Source organism: Manis pentadactyla, chromosome 1 (genome assembly GCF_030020395.1).
Source record: "Manis pentadactyla isolate mManPen7 chromosome 1, mManPen7.hap1, whole genome shotgun sequence".
NCBI classification, from domain to species: Eukaryota; Metazoa; Chordata; class Mammalia; order Pholidota; family Manidae; genus Manis; species Manis pentadactyla.
Genome location: NC_080019.1, coordinates 7,101,497 through 7,119,717, shown reverse-complemented (window position 1 = coordinate 7,119,717; position 18,221 = coordinate 7,101,497). Strand labels below are relative to the sequence as shown.

The 18,221-nt window shown below is 40.0% G+C and overlaps 1 protein-coding gene across 9 annotated transcripts in view; it reads right to left on the bottom strand.

The window, feature by feature from the left end:
• KIF13B (kinesin family member 13B) overlaps positions 1–18,221 on the bottom strand; it is a 193,005-nt gene that overhangs the window by 63,499 nt on the left and 111,285 nt on the right. For all 9 annotated transcript variants that reach the window (XM_057505396.1, XM_057505412.1, XM_036888825.2 and 6 more), the window contains exons 25-33: positions 13,411–13,557; positions 12,802–12,831; positions 11,241–11,340; positions 10,554–10,680; positions 9,652–9,707; positions 8,022–8,146; positions 6,796–6,972; positions 4,001–4,093; positions 331–483 (exon numbers count right to left, since the gene is read on the bottom strand). In XM_057505396.1, the coding sequence (XP_057361379.1) occupies positions 331–483; positions 4,001–4,093; positions 6,796–6,972; positions 8,022–8,146; positions 9,652–9,707; positions 10,554–10,680; positions 11,241–11,340; positions 12,802–12,831; positions 13,411–13,557 (1,008 nt within the window). The remainder of the gene's footprint in view (positions 1–330; positions 484–4,000; positions 4,094–6,795; positions 6,973–8,021; positions 8,147–9,651; positions 9,708–10,553; positions 10,681–11,240; positions 11,341–12,801; positions 12,832–13,410; positions 13,558–18,221) is intronic.

The following is an 18,221-nucleotide window of genomic DNA, read 5'->3' as shown; positions in this document are numbered from 1 at the left end:
ACAAGGAAGGGCCCGCTCTGCCTCATGACTGTGTACTTCTTCAGCAACATTACTACCCAGTTCCAAGGAATTTTAAAAATAATTCCTTAGCCAGTAAGAGTTGAATATTTTTTCTATTACTTCAAGACAACTAGATACCATTAAGTGTCTTTGAAAAAGTAACTTTCTAAGTGTAGCTTTTGTTTCTTCAAAGATTTAACCAGCCAGTTTAATCTAAAATTAATATGCTCCACTTAAACAGATGATTCAAAAGTTTAGATGTGAATTGCAGAAAGTCAAACACAGAATCAGGATGGGTCAGTGCCACTGCTACCAGTTCTGTTGGCTGACCTGGCGAAGACGATCTAAAGTGAGAAGGTTCTCCACGGCCAGCACACTTCGGAGGTATTTTTCAATGTAAGCCTCTGAGTCAGCAGTCGCCGTGTTTTCAACATTAGCTGCCATTCTTGCTAATGTTTCTCTTTCCTCTACTCCCTGAGCATCCTGGAGAATGGAAAGTTGTATATTAAAGTTAAGTACACTGCACAAGAAAACATTATAAAAGCTTCTTGATCTATACAAATACACACAGAGTACTGAACTAACAAATGGGATGCATTCCAAAATTCCATTTTAAAGTCAGCTTTTATATCTCAAAATGCATTTCCCCACAGAAGTCAAGGTGAATGGTGGTTAGGTTAACTTAAAAGGCCATACACAGCACAGCTGAGACACAGTACATTCTCAACAAAACTACTCTCTACTACATTTCCATTACAAACAAACCCAGTATTGGTTAGAAAGGATTTGGTGGGCTAGCTGGAAATACAACCACTACAACAACAATTCAGGCACATATCTTGAAGGGCAAGAGAGGGGAATGAGGCAGTGGAGTGACAGCCAGATAAGAGTGGGATCTGAACAACTCTAGTAGGAGGCAGACACAGGCATGGAGAATCAGAATGGAAAGGAGGGCTGGGTTTCAACCCTTTTACTAAGTGGCCCACCATGAGCTACATGTTCACAATGCAGCAGCTTCTAAAACTGGTCTGGATTCTCAGCTCTGAAGTTGCAGAGACCAAAGGTACAGGGCCAACCAAGAAGAGAAGTATTTAGGGAACCCCCCCCATTGTGCTTTCTGGTCCACCCCTGCTCCTCTGACATGGGGGGACCATACATATAAATGGGATATTCACAAGTCAGGGTGGGACTTTACTAATGAATTAATTATTACAGGCAAACTTCGTTCACAACAAATTACTCTTCTCAGAGAAAATCAGATATTTTATGTTCTTGTGAATTTGTTAAAATAATGTCAAAAACTACAAAATATATATCCACATGTCACTGTTTTTTAAGATGCCATCAACTTCGAGAAAAAAAGGTCATTTTATATAACACTAAAGAGAAGAAAAAAACTCTGCCACTTAATTTTAAGACATCGTCAACTATAAGACACATTCTAATTTCAAAAATATTTTAAGAATTTAAATGAGCCTTAGAAAAGATAAAACACAAAAACACAGAAGAAGTTGGAAGGTGGCTTAAGTTCACACAGCTTTTGACTCCTACGGTAATTCATTTGAGCCTTTTACTAACCCTGAGAAAAAGGAATCACCCTCCTTTTATAGATAAGGAAAGAAGGTCACATAACTAGCAAAAGAGATGAGACTATAACTTGGGTCTCCTGATCCTGATAGGATATTCTTTTTACCATTTAACACAGATACTTCTTGGTATCTGAAAGGAACAGATATTATCCTGATTTTATAAGAAAGGGGAAACTTGAGTTTTAAAGAAACATATACACCACATCCCTATCAAGAAGATAAAACATTTCCATTACCTCAGAAGGTTCACTTACGGCCTCATGGCCAACCCGTTCCCCCTCCCAAGGCAGATCATTTCTTTCACCATAGTATCTGCTGTAGAATTTCACATAAATGGAATCATACTTTTTTTGTGTAGAGCCTCTTCCAATCAGCCTGATGATTTTGAGGTTCATTCACACATCTCATTTCTTTGTACAGCTGAGTAATATTCTACAATTTATTTATCCATTCACTCATTGACGGGTGTTTGTGTTGTTTTTAGTTTTAGGTTATTTTTTAATTAAGCTGCTATGAATATTCTGTGCAAGTCTTTATGGACATATGCTTTCATTTCTCTTGGGTAAATGCCTAGATGTGGAATTACTGGCTCATGGGGGCAGGTATATATTTAGCTTTTACTAAAGTGCCAAAGAGTTTTCTAAAAGGGTTATATCATTTTATATTCCTACTAGCAATGAAAGCACTCCAGTTGCTTTAAGAATAAATTAAAGGAAGGCAAAACTGTTCTTATTGCTCCCTGGCCTATGACCGCGGCTTTCTGCCACCGAGCCCTCAGAACCACTGTACAATAGAAACAAAGAACTTTTGGGGGCTTTTTCATGATGAAACCTAGCTCCTTAAGAGATCTTTTAATTTTATTTTTAAGTAAAAAGTAAACTAAGTGTGGGCTTCCACTGTGAGCTTGAATCTCATGTTTCCTTTCTCTTTAGCATCAGGATTTGGTGATGTGAAAATAATGCTTGCCAACTTAAATGTTCAGTAAGTATTAACAGGACGCCCAGTCAACTGAGGCTGTGTGTATTTTTCAGCTGATTCCCCCACATTTCTTCCCTTTGAAAACTTTATTAACTGAAGAATAAAACCCCTTTTAAAGAGGATCAGAAAACTACAAATGGGAGAGGAGGAGAGAGCAGGGGAGGGAAGGGGAGATGAGGGGAAATGAGGAGAGAAAAGGAGAAGCCGAAGGGAGCTCCCTACAGTTGTCATTGCTTCCCGACCACACTCACACCATTGACAGAGTTAAAATCTGGAACAATTAGAAAAACACACAGAACATTCAGATCCAGAGAATAAACAGTCTCTAGCTAAACATACAAATATAGAAAGGGTCATCTATTACAGATCCACAATTTTGCAGTTAGTCTAACTCAAAAACACGCTTAACTTTTGTTTTGAATGCTCAGCAGGCTCCAAATTAGATAGTTCAGCAGTTAACATTTACTATGTAAATCCACCACTCTGAAGGTCCAGGCAAGAACAAGTTATTATTTCACATTATTTGAGAGGGAATGTTTTGTAATACAAGAAACCTAAAGGAAAGCCTAAGCACTGTGTGATCATTGTATTCTTCCTAAACCTGGTTTCCCTGTTAAAATACATATTCAAATACTCAACAGAATCCACCGACAAACCCCCAGCCCTCACATGAAGAGCAAGGCAATGTTGGAGGCATGGCTGGGAGGGAGTTGGCCCTTCAGGCTCACATTCCCACCTTCCACTCCCCAGGGAGGGGCGGCCCGCCCCTCCGCACACACTCCCTGGTTCTGAACAGTGAGTGGGGAGAAGGAACTGCGCTTCTGCCTCTTTTTCACAGTCACCAAACGTGCCGAAGACTAGGTGAATAAATCTGTCTACATCGGGGATTAAATATTAGGAAGCATCTATAAACTACATCCTCCATCCAGCAAGCTTCTGTCAGGGGTATTTTAAGCTCCATTTGTTTGATTCCTGTGCCTATCTCAGTAAGTACAAAAAGATAAATAATAAAATAATAATAGTAACTACAACTTGTTTAATGTGTGCACAATTTATGTACAATCTCTCATTTAAACCTTAAAAACAACCTTGTACAGAAGGTATCACTACCCCAATTTGATAAACGAAAAAATTTAGGCTCAAAGTAACTTACCCCAGTTCACTCCACTAAAAAATGACAGAAATAAGATTTGTTGATTTGATTTTCAAAAAGAAAGTTCTTCTTTAATAAAGTACTATAACCAGAACCTTTAAAGCTACAAGTGCATTTTTCTATGAATAAATTTAAGATTAGAAAATTCCTCTACAAATCTATAGCATTTCCCTAAATATACATTTTCACTTAATACATATTTCTGGGTGAGTGACTTTTCAGGGAGTTGGTCCTTTTTATGTTTATCTTTTGTAAATTCAAATTTCACATGTTCCTTTACCTCCGGAATGTTGGAGACAATTTCAAAAGTCACTCCACAGCCAGGAATAGAACTTCGATGTGACATCTTTCTCAGGAGACTCTGTGCAAAACCCTAGAGAAAAACGAAATAGAAGATACGGTTTCCCGCCACAAAAACTGAACCTCCATTAACAAAGAAAACAGTATAAGGATACTGCATTCACTCTAACCAAAAAGAAACAGAGCTTATTTCCAACACAAGCAGGATAAAATCCAAACCACTAAATACCTTCTTCAACTTCATCTCGGTGCACAAAGCCCATTTATTAGATACCTGCCGTGGGACAGGTCCTATACCCAAATCACAGAAAATAAAGACCCTCAACTCTGGAAACTGACACAAGGCATCTGGTTTAACTCTGCTTCAAGGATACAGAAATTAAGACTGCTGACTTCCACACAGTAAAATGACCTTCTAACTAAAGTGTAAGCAAGGACTGGTGACTCTTAACACTTCTTTTTTCTTTGCAGCACAATGGACATCATGCACCATGCATATTGACAAGTTCAGGCATTAAATTCTTGACCAAAGCAGGATGGTTATGAAGAATGATTAAAGAGTGCATGGTCATTGTTTATGCTGACTGCGCTCTTTGCACAGTTAAGAGCCGAACTGTTGAATTAATGCATAGATGACTCATTTGAAGATGCTGCTAAGACTGAACATCCTGGAGAGGTTGAAGAGAGCAGGGAAGAGGGCAGAATACAATTGGTGAATAAAGATAAGAAGCAAGAATATCAAACCAACATTGAAACTTCTCCCTCATGCAAAAGGGAAAAAAGAAACATGCGAAAAACCCCAAAGAAAATAAAAATCAAGCCGTTTTGCCTTAGCAGTATCTACCTTCCCAAACCCACTTCTTTCCTATTCACCCATCTTCAGTTCATTTTTAAAAAGATTTTAGCATCTCAGACCATCGATTTCATCCCTTCACTCTCTCAGCTTCAGCTTTGCAATGCAGAGTGACTGCCACGGGCACTGGTCAAGGTCAGCAACAGCTTTTCGTAAGGGGTGAGGGGTGCTGTTATCTTACTTTTTTGTTTTCTATTTGTGCCAACTTAGTGAAGCTGACAGGCATGTAGCAGGATCACAAGGAAGTCCCTGTTATAGCTACAAAGAAGCAATTTTTAGGAATGAAATATCTGAAATGGGGAGGGAATCTGGCCTGCCCGAAAATACTACCATTTCATTATCAATTTGATACTACCAAATCACTTCAACCAGGAGAAAAATGTGGTGACACCTTGTCCCTATATTATTAAAATAAAAAATAAATTAAAAACAACCCTCTCCCCCCCAAAAAAGAGAAAACAAAAGAAACTTGGTGACTCCACAATGTACCCTTCCAGTTAAGGATTGTGTGGGGTTGGCAGTTGCACAAGGTCAATCCCAGGGCCTGGCCACCAGAATCTCTAGTTCTGAAATGGTGAACAATTCTTCAAAATGCTCCCCCACAAGAGCCACGTGTCTTTTTCAATCCCTTGAAGACTTCGAGAAAAGGGAGATGGAGCAAAGAGTGAATGGGGGAGACACCAGATTCATCTACGGCTAACCCAATGACCAGGGTTTTATTGAGGTTGGACTGCCAATAAAGAGCTGCAATTTTAGCAGCATTACCGCCAGTCTTCATTCCAAAGATTGATATCAGTGTGACATTTAGAACTAAAGATTAATTTTGAGGGGTGGAGATTACATCTAGGACTCTGTCAACCATGACTGTGCTCTTTTAAATGAAAAGATTTATTTTCATCTGTCCTGGTTTTAGTCAATGCATTGCAAAGGCTTCAGAAAAGTGAGCAGACAGTTAAAGAGAATCTCTAGAAACAACCTCCCAAATTCCATAATTGCTAAGCCAGTAACAGAAATACCTCTCATTCTTGCCTAGAAGTTTTCTGCTAAGCCTGCATTCATTTGGCACAAGGTCCTTCATACTCGAGCTGCAACTGTGTTGACAGCCAGGGCCCTGGCCTCCGCAGAACGCCTGCCACAGCGTGCTTCTCAGGGCCCCCAGCCTGCCGCACCCTCCCTGCCTCCCTCTGCAATGCCTCCTCCTCTCCACGGAACAGCCAGCACTCCTCCTCTGCCTGCCAAAACCCTGTCCGTCTGTACAGGAGCAGCTTGCATGCCACCTCCTCTCGGAAGCCTCGCTGACTCCTTCGGTCTGCATCCTCTGCTCCTGCTGCCTGCACCTTCCAGCACTTGGTGAGGGCCTGCAGTCCAGCACTACCACAAGACAGAGCCGCCCCTTTACACCTGTCCGCATGTGCCAATGGACACTGGCTCTTTAAGGATGCAGCCTATTTCTTATTCATCTTTTTGCCCCAGAGCTTGTCAGAGTACTCTCCCCATTACATGAGTCACAAGGAATCAGAGAGGACTAGGAAAGAATGGTAGGAAAGCAAAGGGTAAGAAGCACAAACAGTTAATCTACAATGAACCTTCTCATCTTGTAGGACCCAGATAAAAAGTCAGCAACAAAAGAGGTGAACTTCACTTTGATAGGGCTCTGCGGCACCCAAAAGAATGGTTGTTATTTGTGAATATGAAATAAGAAAGAGTCCGTGTAACAGTTTAATAGTGTCTAGGTGTAAGTCACGATGATGTGTCCCGGGAGTGAAGCAAGCATGGTTACAGGACAGTCGTGGTCACATTGAAAAGATAAGCTTAATGCCTCACAGAGCCTGTCTGGACAGGAGGCCAGAGCAATCAGTCCAGGCCGTGCCCTCATGTTAGACTTGTAGTTAAAATCATTTCAACTGGGATCAATGACTCACCTGCCGGCCATGAACATGGACACAGATTCGTTTGCGTAACACCAGCTGCATGTCAGCCGGATGGCTGAGCTGAACCGTCACCCGCACGATCAGGAACACCCGTTCATCCGCAGGCGTGCCTCTGCTGAGCTGAGGACAGCTGTGCACGGCGGAGTCCCATGAGGCTTCTGCTTTCACCTGAAGACAGGCAGAATGTACTTTTCCCTCCCCTCCTAAAACCAGAAAACCTCACAAGGAAACGTCTCAGCTTGGGGTGAGGCAGTACGTGCTGGCCGCAAAGGCAGTTCTACTCGGGGACTGGCCTAGAAAGACGACAGAGCCTGAGGACGTGGCCTCAGCCACCTGGGTCTGGGGAGTACAGAGCATAATGTTCCTGGCGGGCTGGCTTTGAACATTTATTTATTTTGAGAAATGCTTAGCCATTAAGCAAAGGTGCAAATTCAATACAATGAACTCCTGTCCTTCATCTAGATTCATCAACTCTTCCCATTTTGCTACTTTTCCTTTCTCTATTCTCACAACACATGCACACAGTCTCCCTTTTTTTTGTCTGAACCACTTTAGAGTAAGTTTATAGACTCTATATCCCTAAATACTTCAGGGAGTATCTTCAAAGAGCAAAGACAATTATCATATTCAGGAAATTTAACATCAACACATACCCATTATATAATAGAGTCCAGATCTAAATTTTCCAATTGTTCCAATCCAGGGTCGTGTCCCTTTAGCTGTCACGTCCCTTTAGTCTGCTTGAACCTGGAATGGTTCCCAGCCTTTCCCGGTCACCACTAAAGAAGGGTGCAGGCCTGCACTTCTACAGAACGCACCATGGTCGTGTCTCATGGTTCCACTATTGGGTTAAGGTTTGCACGCAGGAATACCACTGAGTGATGAGGTATTCAAAGCATCACATCAGTCTTCCTTCCTTCAAATATTTGAAAACTTTTTCCAATACACTTAAAATTAGACCCACTGCTGAGCTGAACTGTGAACACTGACGGAGATGCTTCACCAGGAGAGACAGTGATGCGCTGAGGGCTGCGACCTGACGCCCACCCCTTCTGGGAGTGGCTCCCGTCCTTCTGGAGTCCTAATGACAGGTTTTCATGTACACTTCTTGAGGAATGTAAGCACTAAATGACTACCCTGCTGATTATTACAAAAGGCTTATGGGAAGGTGAGAGAAATCCTTTCCATCAAGGTTTCCTGAGACATGCTCTATTTACCTCTCCATCATGCTGTTTCACAACCTGCAGTTCAAAGAACTCATCCTCTTCTTCCCCGATGAGAGTGGCATCCCATCCACCAGCTTCTGGGTCATCGAGATTATCCTGAGAGCTGAAGTCATCGGCTAGAAACAGAGAACTTCCCTTCAGTACAGCGGTCACTTCAAAGGACAATGTGCTTAGTACTAAAATTCTCCTGCCTCAAATTTCATTTGCTTTTGGCTCTAAAATCTTACATGGCACATTCGATGACCATTAAACAGTTCACAAATCTTAGAGATGGAAAGTGCCCAAGAAATTATCTTAGCCAATCTCCTACCTTTATGCCTTCTTTTATATGGAAGGCAACTGAAGCCAAGATATCCAAGAGGTTAATCCAAGTCATTCCATAAATGTTAATGACAGGATTATAATCCAAACTCCCTACTTTTTAGTACACTAAAAAAGGGAGAAATAAGAGCAATTTCAGTTATCTGACAGTTAAGTTCAACAATAGAACCACTTGGCTACATGAGCTAGAAACCGGAGGGGGTTGCCCCTGCCCTTTGGTCATTTAGCTCCAAGCCTGGCCCTTCCAACATCCTATCCATCTTAAACTGGTGAGAAGGCGACAAAAGGATCTTCTCTAGATGTGGATCTGGGTGGATCAAGAAGGGGTGTAAGAGGTCTTCTTTAGACTCATTGTTTTCCACTCTCTGACCTTCCTACACATACACACACAGGCACCTCATCCATCCGGGAACCTAACATAAGAATAGGCCAGAGTCACCCATAGTTTCCAAGGCTCAAGAGCACAACACAGTAGGGTGAAGTGCTCCGGCAATACATTAAACCCAGCAGGTGGATAGATGGTGGAAATGGCTAAGTATTATTCCTACCTCTGTGTACATCTAAAAATCTTCTATATGATTAAATAAGCTGGGTGACACAAGATGCTCAATACCTCAGGTACTGCCGCTCACTTTCATCTGGGCGGCAGAAACCACCGAGGCTGTCAGGCTTGTCTGTTTAGGAGAGCTCATTTTAATAGTTTTTCTGCAGTGGTGTTAGGGACTTAACTGCTGACTTCTAATTTTTAGCTCTTTAATCTACCTTTTCATTTTTATTTTCCTTCCTCTGATATAGTGTATGTAAAATGTAGCCACATCCAACATGAAGGGGAAAGATGTCAGAAAAAAAAGACAGTTATTAAAAAAAATAGGTAATGTAGGGGTAAAAAAATAACTCACAGAAAAAAGTGAGAAATGTATTAGGTAATGCCAAGAAAACATGCTACATAAGCATCACTAGCATTAGTCCTCTGCAGAGAGAAATCTTCTCCTAAGAATTAAAGAAGGAAATATTTGAAGTGCAGGGAAACATCCTACCATCCCAAACTGATAGGAGGACAAAGTACACACAGAGCAGTCTGGGCTGCAGACGAAATGTGAGACCACAGCACAATGACATGCGCCTGCCGCTGTAGTGGGATCCTGCTCCTATGGAGCCTTTGTTCTTCGTCAAGCGTCAGTCCTTTGGCACACGTACAACGGACCCTCCCCTTAGGCTTACAGAACTGCCTGACTGCACGCTGGGGCAGAGCCTAAGTGTTACTCGGACAGAAGCCTTCCGAAAGTACCTCCTAACTTACCATTTAAGTCGAGGAAAATAACAGGAATGTGTGTTTCCATCCCAGGAACTGGGGTCCTAAAATGTAAAGAACAATATAGCACCTCAAATAAAGCAGATTTTCTCAGCAACATGTGCTTCTCCACACAGCCTTGCTACCTGTTCAGAGCTGTGAAGGATCAAGCCAACCACAGCTCTGGACCCTGGGTTTGCTATAATTTCACATCAGTTATGCCACAGGGTCTTAACTGCAACTGCTGTTTCTTTTTACTGGTGCTCATGTATGTGACCATTGTATGCCCTGTACCGCGCACCTCAGGTCTATAGGACACACACACACAAACATACATACATACACATATATATATATATATATATATATATATATATATATATATATATATATACACACACCTGTTTATAACTGAAGCTCCCTTATTTAAAGTTACTTTCTTTAAAAAATTATATACCTGAGGGCTCCATGTGGCTTAATTTACTATTTTTAATTTCCATAAAGTGGTCAACAATATTTGCTGACAGTACAGTTTAAGCCAGCACCAAAACCAAAAACTCCTGGAGATGCAATTTTATTATGACCGAATGGGCTTTGAAGGAATGACCCAAGTAATTAACATATTAACTATTTTTTTAAACAGTTAAGTGCAGTGGTATTAAATATTGATTTAGATTCTCAGAAATCTTAATTACTTGGACCAATAACAATATTATTTAATAAAACATAGTTTTAGGCCATAATTATTCCAACTCATGAAAATAATTTAATACTTCCTCTAATTCAAACAACATTTTTCCCATATACTATGATGAGTCTTCCATTAATTACAGCATAGGCAAAATTCCTACAGAAAGCAGGCAGCTCGGTGAGCATTTAGGACTCCAGAACACAGATGGCTGCATTCATACCATTCTGCTGGGGCCCCTGGAATCCCACTGCCGGCAGAGGGAACCATGACCGCATTTCTTTCCTCTGTTAGAGTCAACCTCATCTCTAGAAGTTGGGCTTCTCGGTCAGCATCATCCTCTGTTTTATCTAGAACATCAGGAATGAGGATCAAATACAGGTATCTCACTTGCTTTATACTTCGGTCCTGCACATCAACGGGATCAGCCCATATTTTGGTTACTGGTTGAGGGGCGTTCACTAAAAACTTATTACTTCTCTAGTTAGCATTTAAAACTTCAAAATAAAAACCTGTAAGCTACAGAGGTTGGTGTACCCCTCCAGAGAGGCCATCTTTGGCTCAACGGAGGCCCACAGTGGGACATGAATAATTTCTTCCAGAGGATTCAGCTGCTTTTGGACAAGAATCAAGAAATGTTAGCACCTTCCTTACATTATCTTGGAGGGACACTGTTTGCATACTGTATTTTCTCTTTCTCTTTTTTTTGTGTGTGTCTAGGATTCTACAGACATCATTACATTTGGATCAATTGCTCTTTTGAAAGGATATGATACAAATGAGTAACAACCCTATGTTCTTGCCACCTCCATTATTGATGTGTTCATCTACTTTTAATTTATGTGGCGGCAAATGGAGATTAATTAGGCACTGATTTGTGGGAGGGAAATATTCAACTTGCTTTTCCTACCAGGTTTACTGACAAGTTTTTGCAACTGTTGATCTAAGTACTCTTGACGTTTTGTTAATGCATTCAGCCATTTTCTACGCAGTCTTTCTAAATCCCGATCCTGGAAGAAAACAAGAGAAATTAGAGTAAATACAATGTCAAGACAATAAATCTGAAACTGATGCTCTATTTTACCATACTCTAAGATGCTTTGAAAATGTAAAGTATTATAAGACTAAGGTCTTTATTACCACCACAAGTCGACTCCAACCATTATTCAGAACAGAAACTTTCAAAAATGAAAACATTAGTGTTCTAGAGTAAAATTGTTTCTGAAAGACATTCTCTGATGTCCAGAACCAGTTTTATGTCTTTTGGCTCAAGGGGTAGAACACAGAACACTTGCAACTAAGATCTTCTACAAGGTCTCCTTGCAGTACAGAAATCACAGCTACTACTCAATAATCTGCAGATTTACATCCCTAAGAACCAGTGCAAGAATTCTTAAAATTTCTTAACTACAGCCTTCAACATGTTTCACTAGTCTACAAACAACATGTAAATGCTTCTCTCCCTGGTTTTTGTGGGGTTTTGGGGGGGATGGGGAGAGTAGGGGGCATGATCAACAGACTAACAGCTCTCCCAGTCCACACCTGACCACACATCAATCTTCCCTCATTTCCTTCTCTAATAAAGTTACAGGGCTGGGTAGATCAGTGGAATGCTGCAGATAGAGAGTGTATCTGGATTTCACTAAGGCACTTAACCAAACAGATCATGACATTCTTGTGGATAAGATGGAGAAATGTGCAATGTATCTACTTGAATAAAATCACAAATGACTCAAATGTCACATCCAAAGAACAGTGATTAATGGAATCATGTCAGTGTAAAAGAAGTCTCTATTGTTGTGCCATAGGACTCTGTATTTAACCCTATCTGATACAATACTTACATCAGTGACTTACAGGCAGGCAGACATTCTTATCAAATTAGAATGATGCAAAACCAGGAGAGTGTCTACACTGGATGACATAATCAGGATCCAAAGAGCTCTGACAGTCCTAAACGATGACTAACAAGACTAACAGGATAAAATTTAACAGAATAAACAAAATCTTGTAGGAGATTAGGAAAGGGGGCGGGGACATATACTCAAAACCAAACCTGTAGGACTCCAGAAAGAGGGGAAGGGAGACTGACCTTAAAATACGGACAACACCTTAGCGTGTGGTCTGACCAAAGCTCAGTGTGGACAGCTCTTAGGGGTAAGGGCGGGTGGCCCTACTTGAGGAGAGAAAAAGTGCAAGGAAGAGGATCTGGAAAAGCAGATCTGCAGGGAACCTGGATGCGGAGCTCCAGGGGCAAAGGTAACAGGCAGAAATGTTTTTCTATACTAAACAGATCTCCCTTCAATGTCTATAAAACTCTCTGCTCCCTACTCCAGTTTTAATTTGAGAAAAAGCAGTATTTAAATCAAAATTAACTGTGCACTTATTAAGTCAGTACAGCAAGACTCAGGAATAAGTAATTTAGTCCTTTAATCAAGCTAATTTGATGAGGTTAACAGGTGCTTCATTACCTGGTAGCTGTCCATGTCCTCCTCGTCCTCCTAAAAGAAAAAATATGTTATGCAGAACTGAAATAATTATTTAGCCAAGAATCAAGTAATGCTAAACAATCTGAATGTTTTCCCATACTTTACATTTTCTAACTTAATGAATGTACTATTCCATCTCCCACCTGTGCTCACCCTCATTCTTGGTTTTATAGTTTTCAGGAAGTTGGAATTAAATCTTGAGCTTCTTATAGGAAAGTGAAGAACACTCATTTGACCTTTTCAGGAACCAGTACAATACCTTACCTGCTGGGTTTATAGCCCCACTCCCCAGGGGAAATCAAACACCTGCTGGCAAATAGTCTTTACAAGCCAGTAGGGGGTTTCTGCAGAGGGGTGGGTGTTGGGGGAAGTTAATCACTAGAAGGCACTGAGGAGTTTCCAGAGGCTGCGATGTCTTAACTCTCCGCTTGCCATGTACGAGGTCAGGATCAACAGTCTGGTTCAGTAAAAAAAAGACATCCAAGGAAAACAAGAAATACTGAAAGAATTGTTCATGGAAGGCAGCTTTCTGACAGGTTCCAAAAGACTCTTGTCTGCTTGGGTCTTTCAACAAGAGGCATAAAAACTTACATGGAAGGTCTCATGAGTCTTGGGAGATCGGAGTGCTCTAACTTTCACACATCCAATGCCAACAGACAATATACTTTCTTCCATCAGTGGTAAAGTCCCAGATTCCTGCACAGACTTCACTTCCACCTGAACTCGCCGGGACTGCCCCTGTATCACAATTTTTAAATTTAGTTAGTTAAAAGCAGTCTGATTTTCAAAAATTTGGTTTAGAGAGCCTCCTAGAGGCTAATGCTGGGAAAAGCATTTAACTTTGGAGAATTATCAGTATCTTAAATGTTAGTGAACTACAAACTGAAAATCTAACCAGAAAAAATTATTTACCTTTTAAGCAAGTAGAAAGACACAGAATATATGGCCTAGATATTTTTTTAATAAAAAGAAACATTAAAGGACAATACTCTAACAAAGGTAGACAATAAGCTAGATAATAAAAAATGCTCAACACACTAAAAATCAAATAAACACAATCAAATTAGCATGCTATACCTTTACTTCCACTTAGTAAACTAGCAATTATCTTTTAAAAAGGCAATTTCCAATACTGCCCAAAGTTTATGAAACAAGCAATTATATATATATACTGCTGGTGAAAATACAAATTGGTAAAGCTTTTTGTAAGGGCAAGTATCTCTTGACCCAGCAATTCAACTTTCTAGGAATCTGTTCTTCTCATCATATATGTATATAAAGAATCTTAAAGAAATGTTAAAAACAAAGAATTAGATGCAGATTAAGTGTATGTTGATTAATTGCTTAAACTGTAGCATATATGAAATATTACAAGTCATTAAATATTGTTGTGGAAAAACATACATGACATATTAAGATAAAGAGTATGGTGATGGATGTTAAGTAAACATAAAAAAAAGATTACCAAATCTAGTATATATAGTATGATATACTTTAAAAATAAGCAATCAGAGTTACAAGTAAGAATGATCACTACTATCCTGGACTTGCTGTTCTAATCCCTAAATAAAACAATTTTAAACCAAGCTGCAGAACCAAAATGAAGAACTGGCCAGGGAATTGTTCCCTCTTAAACAGTTTATATGACTTTGTATAATTACAATGAATTAATATTTTAAAAGAAAATTCCCAGTATTCCCAAATTACTAACTTCAGTGTCAGTTTACAAATTTCAGGAATGTAAATTAGAACTTGAAAAATGGCATTTTAATATACAATTCCAAGTCAGTTACTCTTCTCCTTCCATCAGGTTTTAACTCCCAAGAGCTTTGCATTATCAGGAAAATCAACTTAGGGAATGATTGATCTTATGGAGCTAGATTTGAAAAGATGGGTTACAGATGTCTTTTGATTTAATATTTTCCAAGGACTATGCATCAGATATTCTGTGGAAAGGGCACCTCAGAGATTACCATAATTGTCTAAAATCATTTAGTCATTTCAGTTAGCTACACTGTGTTTGTTACTCTGCCTAAGATAGAAAGTGACTCATTTTTAATATGCCGCCAAATATGAAGGGTGAAGTTCCTATACTTTGGGGGTGGACTCAAGATAAGGAAACAGAAGAAAAGGAAGGAAAAGATCCAGAAATGGCTTAATGTTCCATAGAAAAGCTTTGAATAGTAAACTTAACCTAACAGATTGAACTTCTTGTAACTGCTGGTAAATGACCATTTTTAAACTATAAAACCAGTATTTTCATATGGTTAACCTAATTAGTTTTCCTCTGCCACTTTCTTGTTCATAAACAGTAGGTTCCAGTTTTGAAATATATTAAAACCAGATGAACCTACTATCCAAGGCCTCCGTGAACTAGCTGCCACGTGCTCCTCTAACAACCTCTTGTTACTGCTTTCCGGCTTTTCCCACGTTACTTTCAACCCAAACTTATGTAATTCCAACCTCTGTTTCTTTATTCTTGCAATTTATATATGAAAAACCTTTCCAGACTTTGCATGTTTTTCAGAATCCAGGTCAAGATACATACCCTTCAAAGAAGCCCTTCCTGATAAACCCAACATATCTTTGAACACATTTAGTAAAGGTTGTCATATGTATGACAAATACCAAATATTCAGTTTACACTAAAGCACTGAAAATTATCTGATCTTGCCTTCCAGGAGATGAATTTCTAAGGCATCCAAAGATTATATATATAGTTTTAACAGATGTTCAGTAAAAGATGTTCTTCACACCCTTAAGAATTCTATTTTATGTATACATCTCATGCTATAATTTAAACTAATTTCCTTTTGCTTTTGGTTCCTTGTCCATAGATCAATAAATTTGCTAAAATTCATTTGCTGGGGTCACAGAACAAGGGCTTATCATCTCCTTCCTCCTAAAATATTCAGAAACCCAAATATTTAAGCAAACTTTCTTTTTCCTTTAACCTTTTCTCACATTTTGCTTGGAATGATTTCAATATTCATTTTCTAGAGGCTATTCCAATATTTTACTATTGTTCTGAAGTCTGGAAACTATTATGGGGTGCAACATTCTACTAAACATTGAATTAATGTAAAGTATAGCAAAAGAGAATATTTCCAAATCTTCTATGTAAATTCTGAAAAGATAGTTTCTCTCATCTGTAGCTGGCAGCACACACTACAGATCACAGTCTGCCTGGGGCTCAGTGGCAATGCCCATGTTTGTCTGCTGTACTGACTTCTGGCAGGTATTTGTGTCTACCTAGTTGTATTTATTCAACACATCCTGTGCTATCACAGAAAGATATCTGCTCTTTGCCTTCATTTCCGGGCACCAAGCTCCTAAAACTCTTGGAATTTTCTGAGTAGTAAAGGTCACAGACACATCTTTTACTGATGTGACTTTTAATTTGGTGGCTCTGGCAGGCCCCTAGATAGCTTCAGGAGAAAGATGAAGCCTTGATTCGAAGTTTGGAACTTTGAGCCCCACCCAAAACCTCAGGGAGAGAGGGGAGGGAGGCGAGAGACTGAGCTAACCACCAACGGCCAGGGCTGTCATCAATCGTGCCGACATAATGGAACACACATGACACCTGAACAATGCAATTCTGAACAAGAGCTCCTGTTCAGCGAATGAATCGAGGTCCCGAGAGGGTGGCACACCCAGAGGACTCAGAGGCTCCTCCTCCCTCCTCGCACACCTTGTCCCAGGCATCTCTTCCATCTGGCTATTCCTGAGTTGTATGCTTTATAATAACCAGTAACAGTAAGTAAAGGGCTTTCCTGAGCTTTTTTTAAATTTTTTTAAAAAATTTTATTTTGGTATCATTAATCTACAATGACATGAAGGACATTATGTTTACTAGGCTCCCCCCTTCACCAAGTCCCCCTCACATACCGGTTCACAGTCACCGTCCATCAACATAGTAAGATGCTGTAAAATCACTACTTGTCTTCTCTGTGTTGCACAGCCCTCCCCGTGCCCCCCACGCACTATACATGTTAATCGTAATGCCCCCTTTCTTTTTTCCTGCCCTTATCCCTCCCTTACCACCCGTCCTCCCCAGTTCCTTTCCCTTTGGTAACTGTTAGTCCATTCTTGGGTTCTGTGATTCTGCTGCTGTTTTGTTCCCTCAGTTTTCCTTTGTTCTTATACTCCACATATGAGTGAAATCATTTGGTACTTGTCTTTCTCCGCCTGGCTTATTTCACTGAGCATAATACCTTCTAGCTCCATCCATGTTGCTGCAAATGGTAGGATCTGTTTTCTTCTTATGGCTGAGTAATATTCCACTGTGTGTATGTACCACATCTTCTTTATCCATTCATCTACTGATGGACACTTAGGGTGCTTCCATTTCTTGGCTATTGTAAATAGTGCTGTGATAAACATAGGAGTGCATCTGTCTTTTTCAAACTGGAGTGCTGCATTCTTAGGGTAAATTCCTAGAAGTGGAATTCCTGGGTCAAATGGTATTTCTATTTTGAGCATTTTGAGGAACCTCCATACTGCTTTCCACAATGGTTGAACTAATTTACATTCCCACCAGCAGTGTAGGAGTGTTCCCCTTTCTCCACAACCTCGCCAACATTTGTTGTTGTTTATCTTTTGGATGGTGCGCTTTCCTGAGTTTTGAGAGTCATTCTAGCAAATAATCAAACCTGAGGGGATTGTAGGAAGCCCGATTTTGTAGCCAAGTCAGATAGAGGTGTGAGTAACCTGGGGAGCCGATACTTGCAACTGGCATTTGAAGCAAGGCAGTCTTGTGCTTAAGTTGAGCTGTTAAACCTGTGAAGGCTGAGCTAACACCAAGTGGTTAAGGTCCAAACTGAGCTGAGCTATAAGACACCCAGCTGGTGTCTGCAGAGAATCAGAGAACCTGTTGGTGTCAGGAGGAAAATACACTTCTCTCCTCCTGTGTACCAAGCACTGTGCTTCAAATGCAGTATCCCCAATCCTCACATGAACCTTGTGAAGTTGATTTTATCATCACTTGCACTTTATACATAGGGACAGGCTCTGAGATGAACATAACCAGGCCAACTGAGAGCCAGAACGGAACCCTACCATGCCGGACATCGAAGGGCTCATTCCTTCTGCCGTGACTCCTTGCTTTTTCCTGTCTTTATAAACAGCCTAATGCTACTTGATATGTTTTATTTCCTACAGTTCAAAGTTGTTCTTAAAAGCTTGCCTTCTTCTTACTTAAACCTAACATAAGATGGTTTTAAAATATTATAAATAGCAGTATTTTTTTAAATGAAAGAAAATACACAAACTAGGAAGCAATTTCAATATAAGGAATGGACTTAGCCAGTCTAGATTCCATTATCACTGACATTTCTGCTAAGAAGAATCCAATATTAAGCTTTATGGTGCCAAAGAATTTCATGTGAACATTCATAATGATG